This window comes from Terrapene carolina, unplaced genomic scaffold (genome assembly GCF_002925995.2).
Source record: "Terrapene carolina triunguis isolate 2854851 unplaced genomic scaffold, T_m_triunguis-2.0 Scaffold89, whole genome shotgun sequence".
Taxonomy (NCBI): domain Eukaryota; kingdom Metazoa; phylum Chordata; order Testudines; family Emydidae; genus Terrapene; species Terrapene triunguis.
In genome coordinates this window covers 8,967,943-8,980,090 of record NW_020664440.1, presented here as the reverse complement: position 1 = coordinate 8,980,090, position 12,148 = coordinate 8,967,943, and the positions used below count along the sequence as shown (strand labels likewise).

The 12,148-nt window shown below is 37.7% G+C and overlaps 1 protein-coding gene across 1 annotated transcript in view; it reads left to right on the top strand.

Moving 5' to 3' along the window:
- EIF4E3 (eukaryotic translation initiation factor 4E family member 3) overlaps window positions 1-12,148 on the top strand; it is a 29,483-nt gene that overhangs the window by 5,845 nt on the left and 11,490 nt on the right. The window contains exon 2 of the mRNA XM_026650247.2: window positions 9,254-9,326. Within this exon, the coding sequence (XP_026506032.1) occupies window positions 9,254-9,326 (73 nt within the window). The remainder of the gene's footprint in view (window positions 1-9,253; window positions 9,327-12,148) is intronic.

Genomic DNA, 12,148 nt, shown 5'->3' with positions numbered 1-12,148 from the left:
TGTAACAAAAAAACCACAAACCTCTTTGTTTTAAAAAAAGAAAAAAATATCAGTCGATGTAGTTTCTTGTGACTAAACATTGACAAATTTAGTGCAATGTTGTTGTTAATCCACTCCAGGGAAGTGAAAACTTTTATATACAGCACTTACCCTGTCAAAAATTTAGATTTCCCTTTTCTCTTTAGCATTATTATGAGCTTTGTAATTACAAATAAAGAAGTTTAAAATATAGTTTTAAATATTTCCACCAATCAATTAAATTTGTGTATTTTTAGTGACCATTTTGAAATTATACAATTGTGGATAGAACATATTTGAAACAATTTAGAACTTTTAATAGCTTCTCCTGCAGCAAACCTTTAGTTGTCTAGGCATCTATATCAGCTATCTAGGATCATGAACAGGTGACTTGCAATGAAAAACATTAGTAATATAAAAATGTTCAGCTTAGCAAGTGCATCGTGACAGTCTTAGTGGTTTGAAGTCATTCTTTGTCTATATTCAGGCTGGATTACCAGATTTGGCTGGTTGCTAGTGGGTGCCTCTGAGTGTACATTTTGGAAGTAAATATTTTGCTTTGCTAGACCAAAAATATTTGTATCTAAATATTTAGGGTGACATTTGTAGAAGTTCTCAACTTTGGTCTGACTCTTCTCCCATTGAAACCAGTGGTAAAACTCCCATTGATGTCAGTGGGAGCCGAGTTATGTCGGTGCTGAGCACGTCCGAAAATCTGACCCTTAATTCTTGCAGATAGATGTCTGAGCTGCAATTCAGTGTTAGACATTGATAGTGAGAACGTCCTGAGTAGCATTAGGAAATAAAAAATGGGATATAAATCGTAATGTCTCAGGCATAATAAGGAACCACTAACTGCTCAGGGTAAGAAAAAAACCTTCATGTCTGGGCAAGTTATTTAAAGTGCCAGGTTTCTTACACTTTTGTCCCAAGCAACTGTACTGCTTACTGTCAACGACAGCATATGAGGATAGGTGGACCGCTGGTCCAATGTGGTCTGGCAGCTCCTTCATTTCTTGTTGCATTAATTTCCCCCCTGCTAAGATCCTGATGACCATGCAGTATTTGGGAAAGGAACACCCAGCCTCAGAGCAAAATGCAAGTTGGAACAGATTGTTTAGCATAAGTGGTTAGCTTATATTGTAAGGGACCGTTCAAGGTAGAGTGGCATGTTAACACCTCTGCAGTCATAGGACAAAAAGAGGGGAATACAGGTTGTTGTAATAAGCCATAAATCCAGTGTCTTTGTTCAGTACATGATTTTTGGCATCTAGCAGAGTAATGTTATTTTATCAGTAGATTGTTCATAGAATTCTAAAAGAAAATATCACTTATATGGCATATATAAAGAAGTGAAATAAGATAATAACCAGACCCAAAAACAAAAAGCATGAAACATCCTGTGTTTAAATGATTGGTGTCTTATTGGCCAAGTAAATATTTTAGTTACTGACTTTTTATTAATGATAAAATTGTTGATAGTACATTTTTTTCACATAAGTATGAGAGAGACTTTTTGTATATTCCACCTTATAAGGGAATAAAACAGTATCCTAACCGATAGGAGTGTGGCAAGGGATGTTGTAACTACTTGCGTAAGAGAGGAGCAAATGAAAGGCACCGTTTTGCCATCGCAAACAATTTTCAAGGCATTTTGTTGTCAATTTCTGCTTTTGTCTTCATCTATTATTAAAATTAGGATAAATCCTTCATTGCCAGGTAGATGGTCTAAATGGCCTAATATTCGTCTTATCCTTCAACTTCTGTAATTCGGTGCTTGAAAATTATGTTGTTCCTTAATACGTAGAATTTAGCAATGAAGAGCTATAAAGATTAATTTCTGGTCTTCACAGAAAGGTGAATGGCACTTTTGCTTTACCTGTTTTGAAAGTGTGAAGATGATTGGACGGAAAGAGCTGGAAAGCTGTCCTGTATTTTAGTCTTGCATCAAAGATCTAGGGGAGATTAACAATGGGCAATCGGTTGCCAACCCCCTATTGAACAGCAATATAGTTGTGATAACTAGCAAAATCACCCCCATAAACATTTTTTAAAATTGATATTTGCTGCGGTACTAAACTAAAACACAATAAATACTGATGCACATGTATTATAATAAGTTGGTGCATAAACTGGACAATAGAGAGCACAAGGATATATCTCAGTGCATCAACGTCTTATATAAAATACACTGATTCTTAGAACCACATGCACAAAAGCCACCAGCTTTTTGGTGGTAAATAAGCGTGATGAGCCCTCTTGCCATATGCTTCGGAAAGTGGCTGTTGATGCACTGGGGGCTGTAGGGGATCACAAACTATATATGCGTCAACAATGTAGTACTGTGGCAAAAAAAGAGCAAACATCCTTTAGGGATGTCTTAGCAGCAGAGTTGTGTGCAAGACACAGGAATTAATTCTTCTACTCAGCACTGATCCGGTCTCAAATGGAGTATTGTGTCCAGTTCTGAGCATCCTACTTCAGGAAAGATGTAGACAAATTGGTTCCCAGAGGAGAGCAACAAAAACAATTAAAGATCTAGGAATCATGACCTATGAGGAAAGATTTTAAAAATTGGGTTTGTTTAGTCTGGAGAAGAGAAGACTGAGAGGAGGAGGGGAATATGATAACAATTTTCAAGTACAAAAAAGGTTGTTATAAGGAGGAGGGTGATACATTGTTCTCCTTAGCTACTGAGGACAGGACAAAAAGTAATGGGCTTAAATTGCAGTAAGGAAGATTTAGGTTAAACATCAGGAAAAAACTTCCTAACTGTCAGGGTAGTTAAGCATTGGAACAAATTACCTAGGGAGGTTGTGTAATCTCCATCCTTGGAGGTTTTTAAGAACAGGTTAGACAAACACCCGTCAGGAATGGTCTAGATCAGTCAGACTCAGACCTCAGTGGTTCAGGAGCCAAGTTAGCGATCAGCCTTACCCAAAAGAGCCACAGTAGTGAGAATTCATTGTTTCATTTACTATAGTACTATTCATATTTAAACAGTATGACGTGGAAATATTTAGTTTATATATATCTCATAGCAACATGACTGACCATGTATTATTATTTTATCAACTACAATTGGTTAATAACAGAGTAAAAGCATCCTGATCGGTTAATAACTTAGATTGGTTAATATCATGTGCTGAAAAGACACATTAAAGTCACTTGCAGCTCACAAGTCTGAGTATCAGTGGTCTAGATAATACTTAGTTCTGGCTCAGTGCAGGGTAGGGGACTAGATGACTATCAAGGTCCCTTCCTGTCCTACATTTCTATGATTCTAAAGAAAGCCTTTTATAACTAGCATAACTTAATCTATCTTGTAATCATCTCTGTGGTGTCTAAGAACCTTTTGGTCAGAATAAAATGTGCTGAGTCTACCTGAATGGACAGCGAGGAGGCTTATATGTTGAATCTTGAATTATGACAGCTTCCCTACTGTTGGAACACCAATAGAGGCTCACACTGCCTCTGACTAGAACCTCACATCTTCACTATCCAGTGGAGGAATATTTATGCAATTTGTCCAGTTTATAACGTAGATACATTAGAGGTATTCATCATAAATCTGTTACACTGTTGATTGACCTGACTACCAGGGCTCTGACCATCCATTACACAGCCCTAGGGAGTCTGGAGATGATTGGGAGCAGTGATTTGAGCCTACTGTAGCAACCTCAAAGAAAGTCAAGGGTACGTTTTAAAATTAGAATTTGTCAGCTGATACAAAACTTTTCTGTCTCTGATGTTATCTGGAAAAATATACTAAGGGCCACATTTATCATATGAATTCAGGGAAATGGCCTCCTCTTTTTCATACTTGATGATAGCCTTAAGTAAATCAAAAGACATCGGTGTTATAGGAACAGTCTTGATAATTTTACGGTTAGACCAGCTGTTCCTCTGTGTTTTCACAGAGAAGAAAAGCTATTTAAACTTCTCTGGCATAAGGGCCTTATTTATCAAGAGAAGGCACAAGAAAGGTAACTAAAGGGCTAGATAATTTTATATTAACTTGTGTGAGAACAAACGTGAAGCAAAAATTGAAGGATTCCATGAGGGAAATTTTAAAATTGAATAGAGAAAGATTCTATTGTGATTGGATAGTTAATAGCTATTAATTTATCATCGTTAGGCTCCAGAATTAAACTCTTATTATGAAAGGGCAATTCAATCTCCTTAAGGCTGCTATTTCTGTATGTAGACTCCATTAGTTCATATGCAGAAAGTCAGACTAGATCCCACTGGTCTCTTCTGGCTTTATAATCTGTGAATCAGTATAATTGGATGTTGCATCATTTGTTGGAAGAATACAGAAAAAGGAGTTTTCTAAGTTTTGTTTGTTTTTTCATAATTGTTTGTGCCAATTTATAAATAATCTAAACTTTTTTCCTGTGCATTCTACAACAAAAGTTAATAGTTTCATAGATTTAAGGCCCGGGAGGAACCATTCTGATAATCTAGACTGACCTCTTGCACTTCCAGGTATTGAAACACTATAAAAGGCACCCCAAATTCTGTCAGTGTTTTCTGTACATTTTGCAGCAAGATTAGACCTTTCTCCATTCTTCTAGCTGTTGACTGTATTTTGGATACTTTTTCTTCATCTCCAAGTTGTGGGCTACTCTTTTCTGTCCCATAAACAAATGTGTAATTCCATTTAGTGTGACAAGTAGTTCAAAGCTAAAACTTCCCAATTGACCATTGCTTGCATTTTAGGACTTTCAACAGTTTCTTTCTCACTAGTCCAATAATGCTTTTTTGTAGAAAAACAAATTTTTCACAAATAAACAATGTAGAAGTACAGAGGAGTATTCTTAAGGACCTTGAAAATTATTTTAAAGTGAGTTAGATAGCAACTCAACCAAGATTACTGGGCCATTTTAATATAGTTATGGTGATCACTTTTCTTTAAATGTTAACTTTTTCTTTGCAGCTCAGATATTTTTCTGTTCTTTCGTTTGTGTTAGTGCTCATGACAGAAGATTGATGTCATTTGCTAGAGTTGGAGTTTGCAATATGCTATGCAAGCTTGTCCACACAGCACCTGTAGTACTTGTCAGTCAAGTTGCTAAAAATAAGCAGTGAATAGTCTTCCACCTAAACCTTAAAATGAGTAATGTGGTGGTTGGTTGTTATTCTCTACCAGCTTGTAATGTTGTTTCTCTGGAACATGTGATTTGTAGCTATCAAAATGAATGATTTTATGGCCCCAAAGTGGAGTACTCTGTTCTTTATTCCCCAAGAGATTTTTGAAGTGGCATAAAAATGTGATAAATATCCACTGCTAACACCCTGCTGGCTTTTGAAGTTTACTGTTTCATAATATTTATTTACCTTTCATGGGAATAAGTTTTCGTCTTATCACAACACTCCAACGGCAACATCAGTGAACGTACGTGGGGATGATGATGCAATGTATAGTAAGGCAAAATTATGTCCATGTATGACTGTAAGTTAGGAAACAGGCAAAAGGAAAGCATGTCAAAACTAGTTTTTCAGACCATTATCTGATGCATGTAAAAACAAAACAATCCACCCATGTCTTTTGACTATGGAATTATAATGTAAGAAGCACAAAATGTTAGAGACTCTAAGATGTAAGAAGAGACAAAATACCGTTGTTCCAAATGATAGCCCTAGTATTTTACACTGATTAGTAAAGAGCTGTGTGAATGCAGTAAAAGTTGTGCAAGGACTACTATCCTTATTAAGCAATCTTCTGGCCTCAGAGACTACTTCTGTGTATTGCCAAATATATTGACTGTCAGCCTGCTCTCCATTTATTAGAAAAATCTTTCTGTCATGAAAATGATTTTTGTTACTCAATTAAGACCAGGTTCCCTGGACTTACAATACTCGAAAAGTAAGTTGTGGTGTGTGTATGTGAAGAAAATCTTCATTTGTCACTGTAATAATTCATTCAGGGGACAAATATTTCTTTTTAATTTGGCAGATCTGGTGACAGAATGTCACTTTCAGTAAAATTTTCATAGTGTATAAAACACACTCCCATTAAAAATAATCTACATTGTACTGAACCCATGACTACTTTAGAAACAGTGTGACACCAGTGTAACTGTGCTAACATTTATTTAAACACAGTTTTCTCATTGGGTCCATCAGCACAATGCAATGTCTATGCCATTGTCATCAACAGATAAATAGTTAAAGATACATTGCTGTCTGCTCTGCATTGAAGAAAAAAATAAGTAATTGTTCTAAGCTATCTTTTGTGTGTTCTTAAAAGAACATTCAGCTTTGTAGCTGTATCTTCAGCATGTATTCCAGAAACAGAGACAAAATACAATCTTTCTTTTCTCCCTATTGCTTTCTCAATATGACTTACATGAAGTTACCATTTTAATCCAATGGTAATTAAAGGCACAAATAATGTAAAGTCTATTACTGCCAGTAAGAAGAGAGAAATAAGAATTTTGACAGAGCTCATTGGTTTGAAGAGAGAGACCAATTTGAGTTGTCCAGATCAAAGAGCAAGACAAAGCATTTCAGGATTTGGGAGGCAAGATAGACAAACGCCCAGACAGAGTAATGTGCTGTCTTCTCTGCCTTCTGTCACTAGAGGATTTTGCCATTGCATGCACCTGTCATGCTCGTAACGTGTATCGTCTGCGCACACAGTTGTTTGCAGCTTTGCACAGCACCTGTGCAGCTCCACCGGCAGTAGTAATATCAGAAAATACACACCTGCCATTCAGTGATATTTGTTTGAGTGTTTTACGCTGTTGCTACTGTCAGTGGAGCTGCACAGAAATAATAGCTACAATATTTACTTGTTCAGGCTCAGCCTGCAAGATACACCACTCTTGTATCCTGCATTAGGTCACTGTGCATTGTTGTGGTGCTAATGTACGCAAAAACCATTAGTGCTGAATTTGCACCGTTGTAATTGATCCTCCCAGTACAGGTCCACAGTCTCCAACGTCATGCCAGTTGACTACTCTGTTCACTGTCTCCTGTTTTCCTAATTATTGTTTTTTTCAAGCTTCTGCAGTCTTTTGCATCTGAGTTTGCATGCATTTCACCTTATAAAATCTTAAGGCTATGAAAATAGTACGGAAGTTGCTTGGAGAAGCTGAGAGGGGTTAGTTCTGCTCCTCATCTGGTGTAAATCAGCATAGTTCCATTACTTCAGTGAGGCAACACTGACTTGTATCAGCTGAGGACCTTGCCCTGTGGCTTCACTAGATGAAGACCTTTACTACTGCAGCTGCTATCAACAATGCAACCGTATCTGTGATAGCAATGATGTAAACACCAACATATACAGAGCTAAGGTGTTTCACCTCCATGTCATAAAGGTCTAGACAACTCGGGGGGTGAAAATGCTAGCATCTGGTCTGTGCTGCCACTCCAGCTGTTGTTGATGCTGGAGCTGTGTCAGCATTAGGCCAATTGTGGGAGAATTATCTGAAATTCTCAGTGTAGACATAGACTGAATGCATTGCATTGCATGGATCACAAGAAGAAAAACTAGAAGAGAGCTGACCCTTTAGGGTTTATACTTGCATCGGTGCATATGTACTGTATGCTTCTTGTTAATGTAAACTCTGCCTGTTTTTTGCAGGGAGACTTTCTGTATCATTAAAAAGAACAGGAGTACTTGTGGCACCTTAGAGACTAACAAATTTATTAGAGCATAAGCTTTCGTGGGCTACAACCCACTTCTTCGGATGCATATAGAGTGAAACATATATTGAGGAGATATATATATACACACATACAGAGAGCATGAACAGGTGGGAGTTGTCTTACCAACTCTGAGAGGCCAATTAAGTAAGAGAAAAAAACTTTTGAAGTGATAATCAAGATAGCCCAGTACAGACAGTTTGATAAGAAGTGTGAGAATACTTACAAGGGGAGATAGATTCAATGTTTGTAATGGCTCAGCCATTCCCAGTCTTTATTTAATCCTGAGTTGATCGTATCTAGTTTGCATATCAATTCCAGCTCAGCAGTCTCTCGTTGGAGTCTGTTTTTGAAGTTTTTCTGTTTTAAGATAGCCACCCGCAGGTCTGTCATAGAATGGCCAGACAGGTTAAAGTGTTCTCCCACTGGTTTTTGAGTATTCTGATTCCTGATGTCAGATTTGTGTCCATTAATTCTTTTGCGTAGAGACTAGTTTCTTTTCACGTTTCTCTATGTATGTTTGTTTTATCTTTCATCATTTGGTTGTGCACAATGGGGAGGAGAATTTAAGTATCAAGGTTTTGGTGGAATGTCAGCGTATTTTCAAAATAATTAAGCATAACGCTGCAAGACCCTGTGTAAATTCTCTGCAATTTTAACTGCTGGCTTTGCAGCCAAAGAGGTGGCCCTATGTGCTAGATCTACCTGCTTGATCTCTGTGTAATCAATGACATTTTTAAAATGTGACATCTGACTAAAAGTGCTTCTGTTTTCCATAAGAGAAATTACAGCTAAGAGTTGGTAAAATTAGCTGCTTTATTTTTAAAAGTCTGGTGTGGTTTTTGTTTTTTGTTTTTTTAAATTTCAGGTACTATATTAGTTGTGAGAGTTTGTAGTATGTTGCCATCTAGTGGGGTGTGTATGTAAATTAAAGGTGATTTCTTTTTTTAAAAAATCATAATTATTACTTTGAACTGCATAGTTAATACAGCTAAAACTCCTTAAGAGAACATTAAAGTAGGACATTAAAATATTTTAAAGTATTCAAAGATAAATCAGATGTAAATCAAGTTGAAATTTAGAAACATTAACCCTGAAATTTGATTTAAAGTGACACTCTCAGTACCCATGGTTCAAAATTTGATCTGGATTTTTTCTTACTTCCGAGGACTCCTTTTGATTACAAACAAATAGAAACCCACTAAGCTACTCTTTCCCTTTCTCAAAATCCACACCAGTAATCTAGCAAATGTGAACAATCCTATAATTACAGACCAGTGTACTTGCATAATTAAAGTGGGTGGGTGCCTTTTTAGAACAAGCAGATGTATCTTTGTTTTAAATATTTAATGTACATTTTAATTAGAACATAAATATTTTTAAAATATCCAGACAACTCTCAAATTAAACTAAACATAAGAACGCTCAGCCTTTACTTTTTAAAACTTTTATAGTAATTTTTATAGTGATTGGAGTTGATTGTATAACTTTGATATGTTTCTAAAAGTTTCAGTCATTTGCTAAGACAATCAAGTAATCATTTTTTGGATAAAGTATTTTATTAACATAAACTTTTTTTTAGGTCACTTCCAGGTACCACAGCAGCTGAATGTGCATCAAATCTCAAGAAGATCTATACAGTACAGACAGTACAGGTAAGATTAAAATAGAACTACAGAAATTGCTACACGCAAGAAATAACACTCAAGTTGTGAGGTTATATTGACAGCCAGGTGCCAGATGAGTAATTCTCACGCTTTCACCTCTCTGAGGTACAAAATCTAAGTATCAGTTGATAGTATATGCTATTCCTTAGGCTTCCCTAGAATTTCATTGGTAGTGTGTTTGATTCCTGGGTGGTTTTGAGGGATCATAAAGGGGTGAGTTGCAGGGTAATACACTTGCTTTGCCAGATACTCTGTCTTTCTAGAAGATTTCAGAGCCTCAGGCTGTGCCTCTAAATTGGATCATGAAACTTGATTTACTTTAAGTATTTGTCTGCCTTTTCTCCAGCTATTCTCCAATGTAATAAATTATTATATGAGCAACGGAAGATATAGTACACAGAAGTCTTCCCTTTGAGTACCCTGTTTGTGACTTTTTTTCTTGTGAACTGATTTGTTATGTTAAGGCTTTTTCTGTATCTGGAACGCTTGCAGCAGATGAGAGATTCTACATAATATCATTCCGTGTTTTCCCTTTTACCTGTCATATAACTTTGTATCTGCAAAAAGTCAGTGGGTAACACTTGCACTCCGTATTCTGAATGGAAACAACCTTATTAGGAGTGTGGGTCCATATTAGTACTGGAGCAGGCATGAAATATCTGTTGTTCGGTTTGTCTTACATAATGTTAAAAGTCTGGCTTTAATTCACCAAAAGCCAGAATATTCTGATATGAGGCTAAAACTCTGTTGTGGCAATTTGGGGGATCTATGTACAGCTTATGACTTCTGGTTGATACTGGAGACTCTGTGTATCTGTGTCAGACTGCAAACTCCCCTTTGAATACGGATCTTGTTCACCTTTTCTGCTGTCTTTTACCTCCTTATAGAGCTAAAACCCACAGGAGGTGTCAGGAGAAGTTCTTGCACCTGGCACAAGACTAACAATGGAGGGTTGCTAAACTTTGATGATTGCCCATTCATATGGAGTGCCTTGGATGAATAGGTGGATACCGCTCAGGGCAAATGAGGTTTTTTTTTTTGTTTTTTTTCCCCAAGTCTGAACTTCAGGGGGTAGTAATGAAACAAAGGACCATCTAGTGGGGGGACTTTATCACATAACAAGGCTGACGAGAGGGTCATCTGACATAAGGGACAGGAGGTTATAAAAGAAAGGGTCTCATCAGTCTTTTTTTGGCAGGCGGTAAGGGAGGCTGGGCACTGACAGCTGAGTTCAGAGAGAGGGGTATTTTATTGTTTTGTCTAAATCTGTATATTCTTGTGCTACCTGAAGAGGGATTGGCTTTTGAACCCTTGGCAAAGCCTGTGTGTCTGTTTGCTTCTACTATCATGTGTTGGGGCATCCAGTAGGGTGAGGAGGAGCTGTGTTAGCACTGGTCCTGCAAGCCTAGGCCAGCTGGACCAAAAGGGTCAATTTCTGTGACGGGGTAGAAGACCGAGAGCCTGTGCCCGGAAGTATGCCGGAGAGAGAGAGAGAGTGCTGCAGCCTTCTCAGACCAAGGGAAGCTTAAGAATATCTGGGCCCAGTGTGGTGGGACTCATACATCGCAGCCTGGTGAGTGTCAAGGAGAGGGGGCTTTACAAGGGCTGTGTGACAAAAGCCAGGAAATTTGGAAATGAAGCTAAAACCCTGTCTTTAAAGGGACACTGTCTTGGTGACCAGTTTTGAAATAAAACTGCTTTGACATTTGTACTGTTTAGTTAATGCCTTGTATCAGTTGTCCCTTCCCAGCCACACTTTTCCTCTGTTCACTCTTAGCTTTAGAAATTTTCAGAAAATGAGGGCATTGGTCAGAGCTCTGGCAAACAGGCTGCAATTGGATAGCTTGTGGTTGTGCTTTGCAGACCTCTGTTGGAGGTGTCTGTTGCCCTACCTATGACGGAGAATATGCACATCATTCAGGTGATTTCTGTAGCGATTTCTCCCCAGGAAATTAAGTTTAACAGCAAAACTTCACCCCTGTCTACAGTGGCTGAAATGGTTGTCGCTTTGACAACTGAAGAGAGCACTGCTTAAGCCCAGAGTACATAGCATCTCTTATCATTGCTTTTTCCACTCTTAATCCAGACCCAATTAACTAAACTGGACCTTACTGTATTGAAGAGCTACATTGGTTTCCTCCCATCAGGTTGTTGAAGTTTTAGAGAATTCCTTCAGGTCCCCTAAGAAGGCTGTTTCCACTAGATGAATTATTGGAGGCCAACAGCTTGGCCTATAACTTGTCTACTGATAGGTTTAGCCTCAGTATGTACTATCATATATCTGATATGACTGCCCTGTGGAAAACAACAGAAATGTTCAGTGACTTTCGCTGTACTCTTTAGAATTTGCTATCTCATCAAAGGTAGTTGGTATAGAACATAGTAGCCTGTACAAGTTCAAGAATATTATAGGTGTGACCCAAAACCTTGTAGACACAAAGGTGTCCCTTATTCTTTCAATTTCGGCAGATTATTGCTTACTACTAGATTGGTGAAAGCAGGGCACAGAAGACAATCTAAACTCACCCAGTTCTTCTGTTTTCTGTCGGACTTTTCTATTATCAGTTCTCATAGCTTTACGTAGTGGTACTCAACTTTTAACAGCTGGATAACAAAGTAGCTCTCAGATGGAATTGCAGAGAGCCACAGAATCATATTATAATGTTGCAAAGTTTGTTTTGTAAAGTTGCACTAATGCATGATTATGATGCAACATAATGACTTAACATCTTTGTTGCTTCTCCTTTACCTGTCTTCTGGGAAGGAGGGATCTCTTTGTTCTCCTCCAACCCCCACTACCACTTCTGGGG